Below are 20,391 nucleotides of genomic sequence, written 5' to 3' on the forward strand. Positions count from 1 at the left end.
ATCGGTGTCATTATTTATACTCATCTGAAGCCTCAGGTTGTATTAAAGGGTTGGTTCATTCAAATGACAAAAACATACTGATTTACAAACATTCATCTCCGAGATTCCTGCCTCCACTCCTCTATAATGGAAGTGAATGGATTTTAGTTTGTGTTGCTCACAGCAAAGCTTATAGGGACGACTTTTGGTAGGTAAATTTAGGAAAATAAATCAGTTAATAAAATACAATAGTAAGAAATAAAGAAGAAAAGCTAAAGGTGACTAAAATAGGTTTAGCTCATTAAAAAAAATATATAGTCATTCTAATTCTAATAATCACTTGCCTTCCTCAGTTTTCTTCCCCTTCCTTCCCTCTTACCTTCTTTCTTCTCCTTCCTTCATTTTTACATTTTGACATTGTTCTCTTTTTCCCTCCCAGAATGGATACACTCCCCTCCACCAGGCGGCCCAGCAAGGCAACACACACATCATTAACGTCCTGCTGCAGCACGGTGCCAAGCCCAATGCTATCACTGTGGTGCGTAAACACTCATCCACACAAAAATACAAGCACGCACACACACACATGGATACACACATCTCATTCACTTCTTCTCCTTGTCCAGAATGGTAACACTGCCCTGGGCATCGCTCGGAGGCTGGGCTACATCTCTGTGGTGGACACGCTGAGGGTCGTCACAGAGGAGATCATCACCACCACAACGGTACGTCTCGCACACACACACACACACACACATACACATACAAAATGAGATCTCTTCAGTGCTTCCTCATCTTTGAACTGGAATCTTTTGTGGGAGGTGATTTATGTGAGTTGTGAACGATGGTTAAAGAGACTCGTTTCCTCCCCTGCTGCCAGACGGTGACAGAGAAACACAAGCTGAATGTCCGGAGACCATGACTGAAGTCCTGGACGTCTCCGATGAAGAGGGTGAGTTTGGACACATGCATGATGCCCACTGGACACTAACCAGCACTGGACAGAAACACTTAGCAGCTAACTGGTATTATTGACCTTAGATTCTTCAGGTAATGTTGCTCTGCTGAGTGTGGAAAAGAGCAACGGTTTGCAAACACAACTCTGTAAGTGTAAGATGTTAGGAGGTAAAGAGTGACTGTGCTGTCTACCCTCAGAATTCAGATCCATTGATGATGATGCTATGTCAGACGACCTCATGGATATGGAAGGTACTCAGCTCGGGGCTTTGCGTGAGGCCTTGCTGTGCTGGTTTTACCCTGGAGTGGGGGTCGTGTGTTGTGCATGATGAATGCAGAACCAGCTGTTTACGGAGATGCCACTTTACTAACTGCAGATATTACACCATGATGTTTGGACACCAGTGATGCAAAGACAGTGGTTTGAATCCAGGGGAGAGGGTCGTCAGATTTCTCTCATGAGGGTCATCATCATAAAGCTTTTTGCCAGACCTGGGCCAAAGTCAGCTACAACTCCCCTGCATTTACCACAGTATCTCCCGGCTACAGCCTGATCCGCTACACTCTCAGGCCCGTGTCGCTGTGGTGCGGCACACCATCACCGTCTGCTGCTCTGTGGACAAATGAAACTGAAGTGTCTTAGTATTGCAGTAAGTGTTGCAACAGAACAGAACAACTTCAATGCTGCTTGGCCTTGATTCTCTAAGTCTCTGAACGCTACAGGGAGGAAGAAAACCTTTTCTTATAGTCCCTCTGTCTTCCTGTAAAAAACAAGCCGGTCGTGTGTGCAGCAGGTTCAATTCCCATGTGAAACCAGCAGTTCATGTTGTTTCTATTATCCATGACCGTTCCTTGTTATTACTGTAACCACGACAACAAAGATTGTCTAATCTTGAGGAAGGACTTATTTTAACCCAAATCACCATCTTTCCGTAAACCTAATCATGCCATGACCGTAATGATAGTAACTATGGCGATGAAGATGGGTACGCCGCACTTGGTAGAGTCCGTCTGTTTATTATTGTAACCATGACAACCAAGGTCCGATACGCCTGCTGCCGTTGGCGCAGTAATTCGGTAGACAAATCCTATGGGTCGTATCATAAGGTTGGAACAAACCACCTGTCTGGTTGTTCAGGTTGGAGGAGTTGATGGTGGAGAGTGCTGTCTAACACCTCGGTCCAAAATCTCCCGTAGGTGTTGAACTGGGTTGAGATCAGGTGACTGTGAAGGTCTTTATCTATGATTCGCATAATTTTCATACTCATCAAACCCTCAGTGATCCCTCGTGACTTGGAGAATCAATGCCAAGGAGCACTGGAGCTGTTTTGGTGGCCCAGCACCTTACTGTGTCCAAACCTTTTGACTGGCACTGGATATATATTCAAACAATGATTCGAAATATGTTTGGAAGAAAGCTCACCTCATAATATTATCAAGCCTATAGCAGGTGGTAAAATGGTCACATTTAAAGATATTGTCTATTTCTTTAATTTAATGTTACTTTAAATTTATTTTAAATCCATCCATAAATATTAATGTGCCATTCATGTGGGTTTGTCATGAGTGTTAGATCTTTTTATGTTCATGGGTCTGAGAGCGTGGAAGTGTTAATGTGCCATAAAAGCTATAAGATGAAAGTGAGTGTTTTGGCCCAGGTTAACCTGCAACCAATAGTGATGCTGACCCCTGCTGTACAGTAGTGGAACGGCAGTAGAGCTTTACCACTGTCATGCAGAGAAAACAAGGCCATAGAGAAACATGTATCTGTTGGTATAAGATGACAGAGCGGAGAGTTAACTGTTTCTAGAATCAGAATTTGGAAATATGGTAGATGACAGTGATTCTGCAGCCTCTGGAATGAGAAGCTAAATGATGAGTTTGCTCCTTTTAATGTTATGTAATTCTAAAGTTGCTAATTCTGGTTTGTTCAGTTAAGAAGTAAAAAGCATTATGATACACATGGATTCTACTGTTTGAGTTAGTTCTACAGAATAAGCTCAATTCAAGGTCCACTTACATGTTTTTGGAGAGGCTATCACTCATATTTCACAGTCTTCATCAGTAGATAAATTCGCAGACTCCAGGTGCTGGTGCAATTGAAAGCTCAAGAAAAAGCTAGTAAGTTGAAGGTGACTTAAGATTAGTTTTTCAAAAGACTTTTTCCAGGTTTAAGAATCGTTTCCCGCTCATCAGTCGTCAGTTAGTTTCCATCTGGAGTGAAAGGTGTAAACTGATGAAGAGAAGATGACAGTGGCTGTCAGCGCTGACAAGCTGTTTCTACTCTTCTAGTGCTAGTTGCCTTTTATCTTTCAACTTATTCTGTGCTAACATGTTAGCGCTGCAGTGTGAAACGTCTGCTGTCTGTATTCGTATCGTATCAGTTGTAACCTGACTAACGGCCATATGCTCTTAAAAGCTCCCTGTTCCTGTGATGAGCTTGTTTTGTCTTTCACTCAAGAACTCACCTCTGACCCTCTGTCTGCTCTCTGAAGGCGACGACACGATGACGGGTGACGGAGGGGAGTATCTGAGGGCAGAGGACCTCAGGGAGCTGGGAGATGACTCCCTCCCCGGACAGTACCTGGATGGGATGAACTACCTCCGCTTCAGCCTGGAGGGGGGACGCACCGACAGGTATGTCAGACACTGTCACGTTTAACTCAGCTAACAAGCAGCTACAATAATCTGACCAGGGTTCAGGTTTGGTTTTGGTTAATTAACTCATTTAATCTCTGCTTTGAGGTGAAAAACTTTTTCTATAGTTAAAAATAAAAAAATAAATAAAGGAATAAAAATATTAATCTGCTCCACGGAGCAAACACTTGATCCCTGTGGAGCTGTTGTTTTTTGTTTTACGTATAATTCTTTTCTAAAATAATCTGTGACCCAGTTGTGTTTCTATTCTGATACGATCCTTCTTTTGACTCTGTTCCTGTCTAATTACTGATGCAGTAAATTACTGTGATGGTGGTACTAACTTTATGTGTGTGTATCTGTGTGTACTGACAAAACCTTTCCTCTTGCCTGTATTTGATTATCTATATGTGTGTGTGTGTGTTTTGCAACCTCTCCTGCTCATTCTTCATCGTTGGTCTCCATTGTCATCCTCTATAGTCGAATGCAAAGGTATGTGCTGACGCTGGCCAGATGTTTGGCCTTTTAAACCTTCAGCACTACTGTAAAAACCAGTGTAACTGTTCAGGTTAGTCTGGGGCTGGGTATTCAACTTTTTTTAATGAACGATATCGCTTTTTTTCCAGATATTTCCTGATTTAAATCATTATTTGATTTTCTTATTTGTTTTATGTTATATTTGCCTGTTCAGCCATAGCCATAATAATAAAATGTAAGAAGGGTGTGAGACAGTTCTAGCCTTGTTGCTGCTAAAATAACATGGCTGTTGTTTCAGCATTAAGATTTAAACATGTTAAACTATACCCAGCCCCAAACTCAATTTTTCAATAGCTCTAGCTCAGCAGATAACTGCATATTCCAGGGAAATCTTTCAAATGTGGATACCAGTGCTAAACTTGGCACAAATCCTCCTTGGGTATTAATTGCTCGTTTAATAAAACCCATAAGCTACTCGAAAAATCAAGATGGCCACCACTTTTTGCCCAGGGAAATGTTTGTTTTTATTTGAAAAATGTTCATCCACTATTTTCTCATAGGAGTAATCCAGGTGTCAAAATCATTTTAAGACTGCAGAAGGTGAAATTTAATCCACTGTAGGAAATGAAATGAAAGTATATTTCAGCAAAAATATCACTCACAAAATATATACGTACATATATATACAAAAAAGCCTAGCAAGCTAATGTTAAGATAAAGACCAGTAAAACAAGTAGACTGTCGACTCTTACTGAACTTTCGATTCATCGTTCATAATAAATGATTTGCAGATACATTGTGTTTTATGCAGAATTTTTCACATTACATGTTAGAAACCACACAAATAAAGCTGTGAGGAAATGTAAGTTGTGAATTTGACATCCTCATGGTCTAAAACATAAGATTCAATTACAAAATCAATCTTGTGGGTTCAATTCTGTGGTAAAATATGTGTTTCCAAAGCCAGAAATGGTGGACACTTGAAATTTTGAAATATCAAGTGGCTAATGGGATTTTTCAAATGAATGGCCCCTGAAGGATAAACATACACATTTTGGTGTTTGTATGCACATTTGGAATATTATCGCAGTTATCTGCTAAAATTAGTTCACCTATTTAATTACGTAATTCTTCCCTAATTGACATTCATGCAAATCATGAGATCAAGGACAGTAACTCAACTAATCTTGATAGCTGTTAGTGAGTGTAACTGATAGTCAGTCTTGTGGTCCTCATGAGTTCCTGCTCTGCTGTGATCTGTTACTGTCGTGATCTCTGAGCATCATCTGCTTCACTGCTTTCCTCTTCTCTGCTGCAGTTCAGACAGGTCCTTCACCCCCACCCACCACAGCTACTACTCCCCCAAACATGAAGGCCTGATGGACGAGATGCTCATCAGCCACCAGGTACAGTTCTGGTCACCGTGGTCACAGCCGCCGCAGGTGAAATACACCTCCAGCTGTGATAGTCACTGTGGCTCTTCTCTGATGCGATGCTGTTTGTATCACTAATGGAAAGTAACAGACTGTATAAGCACCATTTTTCTAAGTTTTAGTGGTTTATCTATAATAAGGTTCTTTGTTTGGTTCCAGGTTTCATCACTGGCGAGGGAGAATGAGAGAGATTCATACAGACTGAGCTGGGGAACAGAGAACCTGGACAACGTGGCTTTATCTTCTAGTCCCATCCACTCCGGGTAGGTACAGTCAGACTGGAGAAAACAATGGTTCACAACCAAAATCTATGGTCAACAAACTGAATAATAAAATTGTGAAACCCTTACGTTTTGGAATATGAGGGCAGAGGATGAAATGTGCAGACGTTCATTTACTGAAACATCCTGTAAATTCATGAATATTCAAAAACAATTAATCCTGTTTCTCAATGTCCAGATAGCAGAGCTGCTAGTGTGGTACAAGCGGTTCATTACATTTACAATTACATGATTTAATTTGCTTATTTGCCTTAATTTTAGCTTCAAGTGTTTAAATGATCTGTTATGTCGCTGGTGCTGGGAGTGAAGTGCTTCTCTCACTTCAGCTGCTGGAATTACAGAGTGTAAAGATATTTGGATATTGTCTATTTTTTAATGAGACTCTTGTAATTTTGTCTTTAATCTGGCTGAAATCCTTTGACTGTCTTCTGCTTTTATGCATCTTTACACTCCATGAAGAAATTAACAAAATGACTAGAATAAATCTATATATTTGTATATTTGTATAAACATTTACAGAGAATTTTGAACTAATGTTTTAACTTCAAAAACGTTTTTGTCCTTTTGGCTTGTAAAATACCATGAAACAATATACACACACATAGATTTATTTACTATCATTTCAGTGAAGTTTACATTTAATAACAAAAGACAACATTATGGGAAATGTAATGATTTGGAGTGAGGAGCAGTCTGGAGTCAACGTGTGGTTAGCCTACACTATAGCTGGAAACACTGCTCAGAAGTGCTGGGTGGAAGGATAAACTGTTGTTTGTCAAGAAGTAGTTCCAGTATGTAAAACCACAAATGTTAGGTTTTACATTTGTGGTTGAGTAGAGGTTATGAAAATTGATCAATACGCTTGAGAGGTGTTGATAGGCCAGCTGCTGCTTCCAGTCTTAATGCTAAGCTAGGCTAGGCTAATCACATACTGACTCCACACACAGACATGAGATTGACACCACTATGCTCATCTCACTCTAGGAAAGAAACTAAATTCAAAATGTTGAACCTTCGCAGGGACGCATCAAATATTTTCCATGTTTACAGACATAACATCAGTGGAATTTCTGTGTAATTAAGACACAATTTTGCAATAATGTTTTCGTGATTCTTGCTAAACATATCTGGTTAATGCAGATTTCACTGTGAGTTGGTGCTCAGCGTCTCAGTGCCTCCTCTCTGATGCTGCCCCTCTTTCTCAGCTGTTTCTGCTTGACCTTTGATTCCTTTCTGTCTGATGTGGTTGTTGTTTTTAGCCATTCCTCTCCGTGCCATGATCATGGAGACCACAGCAGGTGACCTTCTGCACCTTGATTACATCATACGCCTCCTCATCTTCATCATTCTCTTCCTCCCCTCACAGTGTGCTCTCCTGGTGGAGAGGTGTTTGTGTATGTTTACTGTCCTTAACCAGCACTGCCCTGTATCGCCTGTCTTTCAGTCAGGTTCACCAGGTCTCTGTATGTTAAACACACAGGTGACAAATTAAAGGAAAACCAACATAAAGAGTCTCAGTACAGTGTTGTTCCACCATGAGCTGCTAGAACAGCTTCACTGCTCCAAGTCTCTGAACTCTACTGGAGGAAGAACCATTCTTCAGACAGACATTCCCTTATGTGGTGTTAAATGATGGTGGTGGAGAGGGCTGTCTAACACATCGCTCCAACATGTAGATGTTCAGCTGGGTTGAGATCTGGTGTCACATCATTTTCATACTCATCAAACCATCAGTGACCCCTTGTGACCTGTGGAAGGAGACACTGTCATCCTGTCTCTGCACAGTTTTTTCAGGTTTTTCCTTTAATTTGTCGCCATGTGTGAATTTGAAATGGTGCGTTTCCACTAACACACCTATCAATGCTCCATATTAGTCTGAAGAGTTCTTGGCATTGCACAAGATTCAGCATATTATTGTAAAAAGTATAGGACAGTCATCTTGGATCTGATTGATTTTCTATCTTTTAATCATTAAAGTTACTGAACAGAGCAGAGGACAGAGTCTTTGTCTCTAACAGTTTTACTGGGCGTGTTGCTGAATTCAATAACAAGTGTTTCTTGTCACCTTTATGTGTTTTAATCATTGTTGTGTTTGCTTCATTGAAGCCACTACACAGACACAATCACATTAGAATTTGGTATGTTATCATACTGTAATGTAACCTCATCACACCCAACCCCCCTGCCCCACCCCCCACCCCCATTCAGATGTGAGACTCATGTGCACAGTATTTGCCACTTTGCATGGGGAGTGATGTCAAAGAGTCTGAAGCTATGAAGTGAAAAACTGTTTGATGCAGTTTGATGAGAGCGATTCTTGTCTTGTCCGTTCAGTGTTGAGAAAATAAACACCAAAATATTTAAAACCTGTAAAGCTGATGTTGCCCTTAAAAGTTGAGTCTGACGCAATGAAACGACCGAACAACTGAGAAAAGGCAGCTTCCAAATTAGCGACACAAAACATTCAAATAATCAGTATGTGTATGTAATTTTGGATTATTAACCAGTAACTTTGGTGTTTACATTCTCATCACTTAATGGGCGTAATGTTACACATCTTTAAATTGTGGAAATACTTTCCTTTCCCATCCCAGCTTCCTGGTCAGCTTCATGGTGGACGCCAGGGGCGGAGCTATGCGTGGTTGCCGGCACAACGGTCTGCGCATCATCATCCCGCCGAGGAAGTGCAGCGCGCCCACACGGGTGACGTGCCGGCTCGTGAAGAGACACCGTCTGGCCACCATGCCCCCGATGGTTGAGGGCGAAGGCCTGGCCAGCAGGCTTATCGAGGTGGGGCCCTCAGGAGCCCAGTTCCTCGGGTAAGGCTCCAAGTGTTCATTCGTCTTCACGATGGATGATGGAATGAATGAATGCCCTTATTCAGTTATTAAATACAGAGGGGTGAAGCAAAAAAAATGCTAACCCTAACCACAAAGCAGGTAAACACATTGATACTGCATGAAGAGGTTGAATCATCAATCATTTTTTACATGTTTTTACGTAGTTGTTTATATTTTATGCCAATAACCTTTGAAACTAAATTAAAAAGTGTTTATATCTGTTAAAGCTGCACATCCAGTGTAAGACAGATCTTTAGTGAGACAGGAAGAGGAGTTACCACTACCTCTACCATAGATTTGTATCCTGTTTAATAAGAAGCTTACAACTTGCTGCCCTTTTTCTTTCAGATTAATTTCCCCCTGCCTCTGCCTTACTAAAACTGTTTCTGTATCTGCTCTCGCTTTCTCCCAGCGCCAGAGATATGTTAATCTTTGCTCTTCAGCATGCCCTGTTTTCTTTCATTACAGCTGCAGTCTAACTCTTTTTAACCTTATCCCTGATCCGTAATGCAAAAGCCTTTCTAATTAACTCCACCGCCAGTATAATGCACCATGATTGATTTGATATGTTGCCTCAAATTCTGCCCTCTGCTGGTAATGTTGGAGATTGTACAGTGTATGATTACCATTAGTGATATGACAGAGGTTCCCCCTGATCAAAACTACTGAGATACATTTCTCTTGTTATTAGATGATGATGATGATGATGATATGATGATATCTCTGAGGATTATTTAAGTCTACAGTTAAAAAACGTGCCTCATTTTATCTTAAAATGTTGTTGATCACTTTTTGTTTGTTGTTTGGCATGAGTGTGGTAACACCGTACCTGCCATATATGTGCAACAGCAAAAATGTCTGCCTTCATAAACATATATAGAAGCCCAATGTGTTCAAACTTAATTTCAATTTGAATTTTCAATTCAATTAAAAAGACATTCTGAAAGTAAAAAATATAAAATATAAAATGAAATTGTGAAGCATCCAAACAAACATTTTTTATTTTGGAATTCTTTTTTTTTATTATTTAATTTTGGACACTTTTGTTATAATCTCACTCAAATATTGCACATTAGTTTTCTATTCTGCACCCAACCAAAACATTTTATCTGCTCTTTCTTCCTCACTGCTGCATATGGACACTTGGTTGATCACACAGTAAACTCCACCTCCCGAGTGCCCCTCCACCTCTTAATGAGGGAGAGAGTTTGGTTAGCAGAATCCTCCAGCTCGGCCCGCCGGGGACAAAATTCCTCGGGTAGGGTGTAAAAAAAATCAATGGTTTTGCATATGAAACAATCCATGGATGCCGGTCCCAGTGTTTCCCCTTTCACACCCTTCCATCTGATGTTATTTTGTCCAAACATTACTGTGTTGTCATGTTTGTGCTATTGTCTCGTATCCCACCTCATCTGGTACTTATCACTCTAGACATCACATTCTGTGTCAGTACGTTGCTGTTCTTTTTTTTTTTAAATCTTCTTTTCTGCTTAGACTTTTCCATCTCTGTCTATGTTTTCGTGCTTCCAGTTTTCTTGATAAATGCGTGTTGTTTTCTTTTTGTTTGCTTGTTTTCATTTTATTTTAGTGTGAAATTTAAATGGTTGTGTGGCCTGCAGGTAGTAACTAGATGAAATTTGACCACATGGCATGACCAACAGACTAATTCCCCAAAGTGGTGATGCTCATTCCACAAATTTGGAATGAGAGTCTTTGGATATAGATTATTTTAGATTTTAGCTGGTAAATCATAAAAGCCACAAAACCTAAACATTTCGAGTACTTTTCTTGCATCATTCTGGAGCAATAGAAAAAAGAAAATTATGCCTAAGGACCACACTACATTATATAAATTCTTTATATTGAAATTCTTTCTGCCAGCATCATGTATTGTCAGGCCAAATAACCATCTGAATATCACATGAAAAGATCAGCAGTTCTACTTTAATAGCTGTGTTTGTCCCATGTTGGCTTGTACTTAATGTAGCATGCTTCTGTTAGACGTGTTGTAGCTAGCTTGTTGTGATTATTATTATGCATATCAGGTAAGTATTAAAGTGACACTTTAAAACTTAAGTATTAAATATAGACAGTACACATCAACACTTTCCTCATGTGGCTGATTCACCTCCACAAGATAATTACAAGCTGAGAGAGAACAAAAAGATAAAAAAAAACACTTTTCATATCCTGCAGAATAATCCAATTCTCTACTGTCCATTATGGCTAAAAGCACTGCTTCTATTGTAGCTTGCTATGTGACCCTTTTTAAATTCGTCTTTCACAGCACGTAGTGAGTGATTGAGGTAATCAGCTCAGTGTACAAACAAAAAGTTACACACTACTAGTCGTCTGAATCCATCTGAATCGTGCACTCGCACATACTTGATTGGCTAAAGACATACGTTGGCTGACATGGCACTGAAAGCTTCTTTTTTTTCATAGGCTACAATATCACTGTCAGTCCAGCCAAGTTTTAATTAAGTGCAAAGTTATTTTAATGGAAGCTGCAAAGTAGCCAATACACTGTGGATGACAGACATCACACTCTGGACTCACTGGCTCACACTACCTGCCCTCTGCCCCTCCAGTCCTGTGATCGTGGAGATCCCTCACTTTGCTGCCCTGCGGGGGAAAGAGCGGGAGCTGGTGATCCTGAGGAGTGAGACAGGAGAGAGCTGGAAGGAGCATCACTGTGAACACACCCAGGAGGAGCTCAACCAGATACTCAACGGCATGGATGAGGGTCAGTCTCTGACGGTGCACAAGTAGACTGCACAAAGAAGCATCCTAACATTAGTTTCCCTGACAGCTGTCCTTTGCTTCCCCCCACCCAGAGTTGGACACCCCGGAGGAGCTGGAGAGGAAGCGCATCTGTCGTATCATCACCAGAGATTTCCCACAATACTTTGCAGTGGTTTCACGCATCAAGCAGGACAGTAATCTAATTGGTCCTGAGGGAGGTATCCTGAGCAGCACCGTTGTGCCCCAAGTGCAGGCAGTTTTTCCTGAGGGGGCCCTCACCAAGAGGATCAGGGTCGGACTGCAGGTAATTGACATTTCCCTTTTTTGTTTTATTTTTCTTCTCATAGTAAACTACAGAATTTGTTAGAAAAAAAAAAAAAGGAACACACATTAACAAATAGGTTTCCTGTTTCGGATTCTAGAAAAATAATTAGGGGATCACCATCATAGTTCCTGCTTGCGTAAACAACGTCTTAACCAAATTTCATGTAAGTTACATTACCCTTTAAATGTTGGAAAGTCATGGTTGGCTTCTAACTGTGGTAGTTTTTATTAAGTCCATAGATGATCGCATTTTTCCAAAATTGTTTTAAACTGTTGAATAAGTTTAAAACCATGTTGCTAGCTTGTTTAACCTGCAGCTAAATGTTTAAGGTTTGTGATTCAGCTCTAAGGGAGCAAAGGTTTTTAAATGTGTGTTGGTTCATCGCTGAGAGTTGGATAATAATAAATGTGAAGCCAGGTTCAATACAATGAATGGGAGCCCAACTATATGTTAGTCAAACAGCGGCTAAATACTCGCCGACTGCACTTTGTTACTTTGCTAGCATCTTTGTTAGCGTGACTTCAAACACAATGCTGTTTTGTTCAGATAAAACCAACCATAATATGACATGATATGACATAGCTTACAGTGGGTGTGGTTAAACTTGTTAAAGACATCACTTCCTGTTATTAGTAAAGAGGCTAGTAGCTAAATTTCAGTCTAGATTTGTCAGTAGGGAAAATTGTTGGCTACTATTTAGTTACTGGTGTTCAGGCAGCAGGTTAATATAATTCATAAGAAAAAAGTGAGTCAGGTAATAAATAAATGATGATGATAATAATGATACATTTTATTTACAGCTATGTGATAAAGTTCTTGGGCTCAATTTGTCATGATTTCATAATTAATTAATCCTGTAATCCTTTCATAGAAAATTAGCCATACACTGCACTTATTTTAAATCAGACTTCTGCAGATATGAACTTATTGGTGAATGGTGTGATTCCTGTCTGTCATATGAGAGAGATCATCACTGAAAATGTCCTGGAAACGTCCTGGAAAAAGAGTGGGTTTCTTGGCAACAGAGAGGAGGAAGCTCTGACAGGTTATTCAGGAGATGCAGGGTTGGATCAATCAGAAGAATAGTATTTCTGAAGGTGGAGGTGGTCTACACTGTTTCACACTGTGAAGGAATGAACAATGAACAATCCGATACCATGTGTATGAATGTGGTCTGTGTGGGTGAGATGTACTGGACATGGTTGTAGGTGGTTGTTATATTTCATTGTCTGTATACAATTGTTTGACAGCCCCGGTACAATGTTTGCTGCAGTCAACATTTCAGTCAGGAGACCATCCTCAATGCAAGACCTCAGCTCAGACAATAACCCTCTGTACTGGCAACAGAAGGTTAAGGTTGTTGTACATGCTCTCTACTCTTCCAGGCCCAGCCAGTCAATATAGATGTTGTGAGGAAGATCCTGGGGAACAAGGCCACCTTCAGCCCCATTGTCACCCTGGAGCCCCGCAGGAGGAAGTTCCATAAACCCATCACCATGACCATCCCTGTCCCCAAGAGCAACTCCGACCCAGTCCTGAACGGTTTCGGAGGAGACACGCCCACCTTAAGACTGCTCTGTAGCATCACTGGTTAGAGATCACACATAAATCTGTGAATAGACCAAAGAGACAAGCTCACATTCTAATATGTCAATCTTGTGTTTGTGTACAGGTGGAACAACGCCAGCCCAGTGGGAGGATATAACAGGAACCACTCCATTAACATTTATTAATGACTGCGTCTCCTTCACCACCAACGTGTCTGCTAGGTAAATGTTAAAGCACATTTACTGTAGATTTATTGCCATTTTAATGTGGCTTACTTCACTGTTTCTCTCTAATACTAATTTCAAGGTTCTGGCTCATCGACTGTCGGCAAGTCCAGGAATCTGTCAACTTCTCCACTCAGGTGTACCGGGAGATCATCTGCGTCCCTTACATGGCCAAGTTCGTCATCTTTGCCAAGACCCACGATCCCATTGAGGCCCGGCTGCGCTGCTTCTGCATGACTGACGACAAGATCGATAAAACCCTGGAGCAGCAGGAGAACTTCACTGAGGTGGCCCGCAGCCGAGACGTAGAGGTGAGACAGGACGAGGAATGTTTCACCAACCACAGATGATCCATTTGAGAAGGCTGGGTAGAAACAACTGTGAAAATAATGTCACGATGTCTTATTTTAGCTTCTTTTACATTAAAAGCCTACCAGCGGCATTTTGTACCAGCTAAAGGCGTGAGATTATATTTTATATTACATCTTATATGAATTGCATTAATCTAGGTATGGTGATGTGAAACCATGACTAATCCTTTTAAGAGCACTGTGAGAAAAAAAAAACAGATTCTTGTGATGACTCCTGTGACTTTTTTGTCAGTGGAGAGATAAAAGAAAAAAATACAGCTATGTGTTTGAATGCAGGGATGGTGTTTACTTTCAGCAGCTTCAGGTTCAGGTTTCAAGTTTCAAGGTTATTTCATTTCTGTAGCAATTTAAAAAGCAAACAGGTTTGCACCAAAATACTTTACAAAGATACATACAGAGGCTCAGAGCCTCTCTTCTGATTGGCTCACTGACCTCTAGAGAGAAGCCTGAGAGGAGATGTAAAACTACATTGAAATGCTTTTTGGTTCTTAAAACCACCAGTATATCTTCTTGTGGATCAACACTTCAAATAAAACACAGAAGAAGAGGAAAACATTGAGCTTTAAACGCAGTTAAAAGCCTGAGAATAGAAGTGGGTTGGTAGTGCTGTAAGGGGGGAGAGGTTCTGAGATATACGTACGGGTCAAACTCTGAAGAGACTTGTAGACAATCATAAGATTTTTAGTTTATTTGAAATGAACGAGGAGCTGGAGTAATGATTCAAGGACAAGGTGATGCGGTCTTGTTTCTTGGACCTTGTTAATAACTGGGCAGCAGCATTTTGAATTGGTTCTAAAAGGGAGATGGTAGCCTGACAGAGGCCTAGGTAGAGGGAGGTACAGAAGTCCAGCCTGGATGAATGCATGAATGACTCGTTCTAGATCAGAAGGTGATGAGAAATGCCACATTACGGAGGTGGTTCTGAGTTGGACGACACTGGACCTGATAATGAAATTTACCTGCATGTTGAAACTGAGATCAACCTCAAATGTAACACCCAGGTTCTCTGCATGTGGTCTGATGTAGGTGAAAAGGTGATTGAGGTTGTGGGCAGTAGCAGTGGTATGATGTGTGGAGCCACAGAGTAAGATCTCTGTCTTGTCCTCATTTAACTGAAGAAAATCATGAGCCAACCAGTCTTTAATAGGAAGTTAGATCGGCCTGAATTGGGGAGTTAAGGTGGAGGGAGATCAAAGCATCATCTGTGTGGCAGTGAAAAGAGTGCTTCACTACTTTTTCACCACTTTTCAGTAAGGGTTGTTCGATCAAGGCAGCTCATCTGTGTCAAAGCTAGGCTAAGAGAGCAAAAATAGGAATGACAGCTAAGTGTTTTTGTTGGTTACATGTTGTTCTTTTCCCCAGGTCCTGGAAGGCAAACCTATCTATGCAGACTGCTTTGGAAACCTGGTTCCCCTCACCAAAAGTGGCCAGCATCACCTCTTCAGCTTCTTTGCCTTTAAGGAGAACAGACTAGCACTCTTCATCAAAGTGAGCACCATTCTTCATCTCTTTATTTCACTCCGAAACAAGCCGAGCCTTTTATGCAGCTGCAGATAATTCCGCATATTTATTTGTTGCATGTGATTTTTTTCTGATGATCAGCTGACTAATGCTGAACCGCTTGGCCGTTGCAGATTCGAGACAACACTCAGGAGCCATGTGGCCGTCTGTCCTTTATGAAAGAACCCAGGAACTACAGGTCACTCACGCAAAATGCCATATGCAACCTCAACATCACTCTCCCATCATACTGCAAGGTGAGCACACTACACTGTCGTTTGACTCAACAACAGAGGAGCCTTTCTGTGGCCTATCTTGTTAGTTCTTGTAAGTAAAACTAACCAGTTGCTTGTAAGCTGAGCCAAAATGCAATCTTGAGTCTATTTGCCCTGTAGCTCTGTAATACACACTAATCTCCCATTTCTCACACATGACTCCAAAGAGTAACCCCAATTATTTTCTTATTCAATATGCTAAATATTAATTCTTGATTTTCATATTAATTTTTGACAAACGCTGCTAATGTTATGAGCAGCCAACATTATTGCTTTCTAGTTGCTTCTTTACTCTTCTCCTCCTTGTCCCCAGTGAAACAACTTCAAGGCTGAACTAAGCAAGATTAACAGCTGGTCGTCTATTATCAGACCAGAGAAAAACAAATCTAATGGATTTAAAGTGCTAAACCATAAGTGTGTGTCAGGCTAACACGATGAAGATTCAAGATCTTTATATTCAAACTCCACTTTGGTTTTCCCTGAAATCACACTGACCTGTTGTCTTTGTTGCTATGGTAACCATACATTGCCCCCCACTGTCTTTTTCTCCCTTTAATGTTGCTGTTGTTTCTATCTGTACATCTTTCTGCTTCTCGCTGCTTCTTGCTCCCAAAAGGAGTCCGATTCAGACCAAGAGCCAGAGGACGAGGTAAAGGCAGCCACCGCTTCCCCTTCCCTCTTCTAACTAACAAGCTCATTTTTGCTGTTGTGTTACATGTGTCCTGTGTGTTCTGTTCCTAAAGTAGCAGTTTTATTGTAGTAGTAGTTTTAAAAATATTTGATACATGCAGATGATGCTATAAAACTAACTGTGATCCATTTTCTTTATTCTTTTTTTCCAGACCAGTGGAACGCTAGAGAAATGTAAGAATTTTTTTCCTATTTAATTTTTGCTTTTACTAAACTAGTTATTCTATAATAATACTACCTGTCTGCATTAATCAAACTAATAGAACAGTAGGACTGATAATGAATGGGTGACACATGCAAGACTAATGTATTTGAACAGAGGAATAACCAGACTGATACACTGACACATCCATCTTTACCATTAGCTTAACTCTAGACCATGTACATCTTATCAAAGTCCTTTAAGCTTCATTTATTTTTGTCTTGTCTCACAAACCAAAAGGCCTCAACTGCACCTCCCCATGCTAACATAATGTTTCTCCTGAGGCTAAAGTTCACTTTTTACTTACTTTTTTTCTGATTTCACACCTGCCTCAATGTCCTCAATTGATCTCTTCCCCCTTCACAATTTGAGATGGGACATATGGAGAAGGAGTTAAACACCGCCACCTATGTTTGTAAATGAAAAATTAAACTCATTCATACTTTTTTTCATACTCTTGCTGTCCTAAAAGCCAGCAGGAGTCCTAACATGTCGCAATGCCATGCGAATAAGAGGAGCTGATGTGATATATCATCACTGAAGCACACCTGGACTCCACAGTTGTGATCACAGTTGTGCTTACAACTCTGGTCGCCCAAATCTGAAAAATTAGTGGCTCATGCCCATGTGTGCTTGCACCCAGTTCCTGAAACTGGGTGTTAGTGATTGTGCCAGCACCCAGTTCCAGGAAATTAGAGGTCAGAACATTAGTATTCCTCCATGTGTAGTCCTCCAGTGTAATTGTAAACTAGTCAACCTCCTCACTCACTCTTAATAATTACACCCTCCCTGCCCTGTCAATTTTGAAATGTGAAAATGACATAATGATTTTAAAGTTCTGCGTATGTGTTTTCAGAAGAAATTGAATATGTATAATATCTATGTTTAATATGTTTAAAACCTCACCACATTATCGAATGGGGACATATTAACAAGCAGCTCTTGATCATGAGCGTCTCTTACCCTCTAACTGCAGATTTAATCACTGCTCTAAAGTTTTCAATGATTCCATTCACTCCTCACTAGGACCTCTCCATCTGCACTTCCCTTTGCTTTGCATGGAAATAACTTGCCGTACATACATGTGTATGCGTGTGCTTGTGTGTCTGTATGATAATATGTAGTGGCTTGTTAATGAGAGTTCATTTGTTGTTTTGTTGGTGTGCATTGATTTTGGAATGTCCCTTCACAGCATCATTTGCTTATGGTTTTGAGCAATGTGTTTTGTGTTATTTCATTTTTCATTTCAGTTATATTTCAAAGGTTTAGTTAGGCCAAAGGCAGACCGGAGGGCAAAGGGAATTAAATAGACCCTCCCTGCAAGAAGTGTCCTTCTAGTATTCCTGAGATCCTTACTCTTGAAAGTGACAGTAAATGATCTGCTGTGTTCTAGAATGAAAAGCATGGCAAATCATTATATTTTGTCTAAGTTATCACTGGCTTTCTTTTATAGACAATTAGCATCCTGAGTTGTTTTCAAGCCATTTTCGCCTCTCATCACATTGACCTTTGTCATACATCCAAGCAGTCTTGAGATGTTTTGATGATGTTTCTTTGTTTCCTTTATTGTCTGTTTTTCCATTGTCCGTCTCACTCTCTTATGTGTGCTAGTTTTGTTTTATAGTTTTGTCTTGTGAGTGTGGATGCACTGAGAGTATAAGCAAGTTATTTCCTGCTCATATCCTTTCCCATCGATATTATTCAGCCTTCAGAGTCCAGTTCCTCTGATACCCTAATGTAGAACCCAATGTGAATTTGTTGTCCTATGATCCCTGCACTATGCTCCAATCTTGTCCTGACCACATTCTCCAATGTCTGTCTCCTTTCATTTAAATTTTTGATTTTCTTTACTCCTTACTTGTTCTTCTTCCATATGGAAGATGAAGAGACGGAGACATCAGTCCTGAAATCAGAGCTGATGCGAGAACCAGACCTCCTATCCGACGTGTCAGAGATGAAACAAGATTTGATCAAAATGACTGCCATCTTGACTGCAGACTCCACAGAGAAATCCCCTTCCTTAGGAGGGTGTGGTCTAGAGAAAGGGACTGAGGACATTTCTGGAGAACCATTAGAAATAATGGAGAAGGACTTAGAGAAAGTCAAAGAGGACCTAGAGAAAGTCAGTGAAATACTGAGGAGCGGAACATATGAGGGCGAGGAGGCAGCAAAAGCAGCTAGAATGTCAGAAGAGTGGGTTCTCCTTTCAGATAGCGAGATAGAAGAGGCCAAAAAGATGGCAGCTTTAGAAATTCAAGAGCCTATCTTACGGGAAAGTAGAGCTAACAGAGGAGCTCCCAGACCTAAAGCCATAAAGGACAGTGGTGACCTTAAAGAATACCTCCTGGATGCACCAGTAACCTCCAAAGTAAAAGTTAAAAAAGAGCCAGCCAGCCAAGAAAGATTCACTGATGTTGTACTACGCAAAGGTGCAAAACAAACCACTCCAACCAAAGTGCACGACAAAACCACTGCTGGTGATGTTAAAAAGCCAGTCAGAAGGAAGGGGAAAGACCTGGGACAGGCCGAGGATTCAACAGAGGCAGGTGCTCTTCTGAGTGTGCCTACAGCCCCTGTCCCAGCATCGCCTGTATCCCCAGTGGTTGAAGAAACTCCCATTGGGTCAATAAAGGACAAAGTCAAAGCTTTACAACAGAAAGTAGAGGCAGAGCAAAAGAACAAAAAGTTAACTGGAAGCAAGCCTTCACAATTGCCTGTTATGAGCAAATCTTCTCCCAAAGCCAAAGAAAACCCTAAATCAAAACAGGGCCCCCCTAAATCCCCTAAACCTGAATCTGAAAAACTTGAGGAGACCATGTCAGTTAAAGAACTGATGCAAGCATTCCAAACGGGGCAGGATCCCTCAAAGAGAAAGTCTGGGCTGTTTGAGCTCAAAACATCTACTACGTCAAGATCAGAGAAAACCACAAAATCAGAAACAACGCAGTCAAAATCCATGACCAAAGCAATAACCTCACGTGTTTCTCAAGAGCGAGAAGTATCTTTGGATTCCAAACCTCGCAAGAAAGAGACTACTCATCAAGACAGAGAGAAAGAAACCAAGTCAGTTGCTGCTGCTCATCCAGAGTTGACTGAAACCGTAGACTTTGGAAATGGTGGCCTTGATGACAGCTCTGACAGCTTAAAACATGAGGGTGTGGCAGACTCACTAAGTGCTAGCTCTGGAGATGGAACCCCTCATCTTAGCTCTGAGGACAGCTACAAACATGAGGGTTTAGCCACTCCAGGCACAAGTCCTGAAAGTCTGTGTCTTTCTCCCAAAACTGGACATCAGACCTCTACAACTTCAGCACCAGCTACCACAACAATCAAAACTGAAAGTAAAGACACAGAGAAGTCTGGAAACTCTGGCGTAGGGGCCACTGGTGATCAGCTATCTACAGAAATGACCCTCCCTGTCTCTTCCAGCGAGGCTGCAGATGACCACACTACAAGTGAGTCCATATCTGTTAGGAGGAGTGAGTCTAAGCCATCTAAACCTCAAAAGCTTACAAAGAGAATTTCAGAGACTGTAGAAACTTTTCTTAGCGATGATGAGAGCCCTGATCGTCAGCTAGCATTGCCTTTAGTTGGTTCTCCAGCCTCTAGATCGTCTTCTCAGCAGCATGAAAGCTTAGAGCTGCCTTTAAAACAAGACTCAGATGCTCTCAGTCCATTAGCTGATGACTCTTTGACAATAAGCCACAGAGACTCTCTAGAGGGTAGTCCTCTCATGGAAGAAAATTCCTCCCATAAGTCCCCAGACTCTATTGAACCTAGCCCAACCATGGAATCACCCCCTCACGACTCCTTAGAGAGTAGTCCTGTAGAGCAAACAAGCCACCCTTCCTTCCCAGGTCCACCTAGTAAATCCTCTAGCCATCCAGAGCCCTCCAAAGCTACAGAA

The 20,391-nt window shown here is 41.0% G+C and overlaps 1 protein-coding gene across 1 annotated transcript in view; it reads left to right on the forward strand.

Moving 5' to 3' along the window:
• ank2b (ankyrin 2b, neuronal) overlaps positions 1 to 20,391 on the forward strand; it is a 104,941-nt gene that overhangs the window by 61,535 nt on the left and 23,015 nt on the right. Inside the window, 20 exon segments of the mRNA XM_056369936.1 lie at positions 419 to 517; positions 606 to 704; positions 860 to 884; positions 887 to 931; positions 3,432 to 3,573; positions 5,369 to 5,456; positions 5,643 to 5,746; positions 7,024 to 7,062; positions 8,359 to 8,583; positions 9,764 to 9,862; positions 11,196 to 11,350; positions 11,442 to 11,653; positions 13,060 to 13,264; positions 13,347 to 13,443; positions 13,529 to 13,757; positions 15,180 to 15,305; positions 15,452 to 15,574; positions 16,209 to 16,241; positions 16,435 to 16,456; positions 18,365 to 19,939. Coding sequence (XP_056225911.1) covers positions 419 to 517; positions 606 to 704; positions 860 to 884; positions 887 to 931; positions 3,432 to 3,573; positions 5,369 to 5,456; positions 5,643 to 5,746; positions 7,024 to 7,062; positions 8,359 to 8,583; positions 9,764 to 9,862; positions 11,196 to 11,350; positions 11,442 to 11,653; positions 13,060 to 13,264; positions 13,347 to 13,443; positions 13,529 to 13,757; positions 15,180 to 15,305; positions 15,452 to 15,574; positions 16,209 to 16,241; positions 16,435 to 16,456; positions 18,365 to 19,939 — 3,742 coding nt within the window.

This window comes from Seriola aureovittata, chromosome 23 (genome assembly GCF_021018895.1).
Source record: "Seriola aureovittata isolate HTS-2021-v1 ecotype China chromosome 23, ASM2101889v1, whole genome shotgun sequence".
Classification (NCBI taxonomy): Eukaryota; Metazoa; Chordata; class Actinopteri; order Carangiformes; family Carangidae; genus Seriola; species Seriola aureovittata.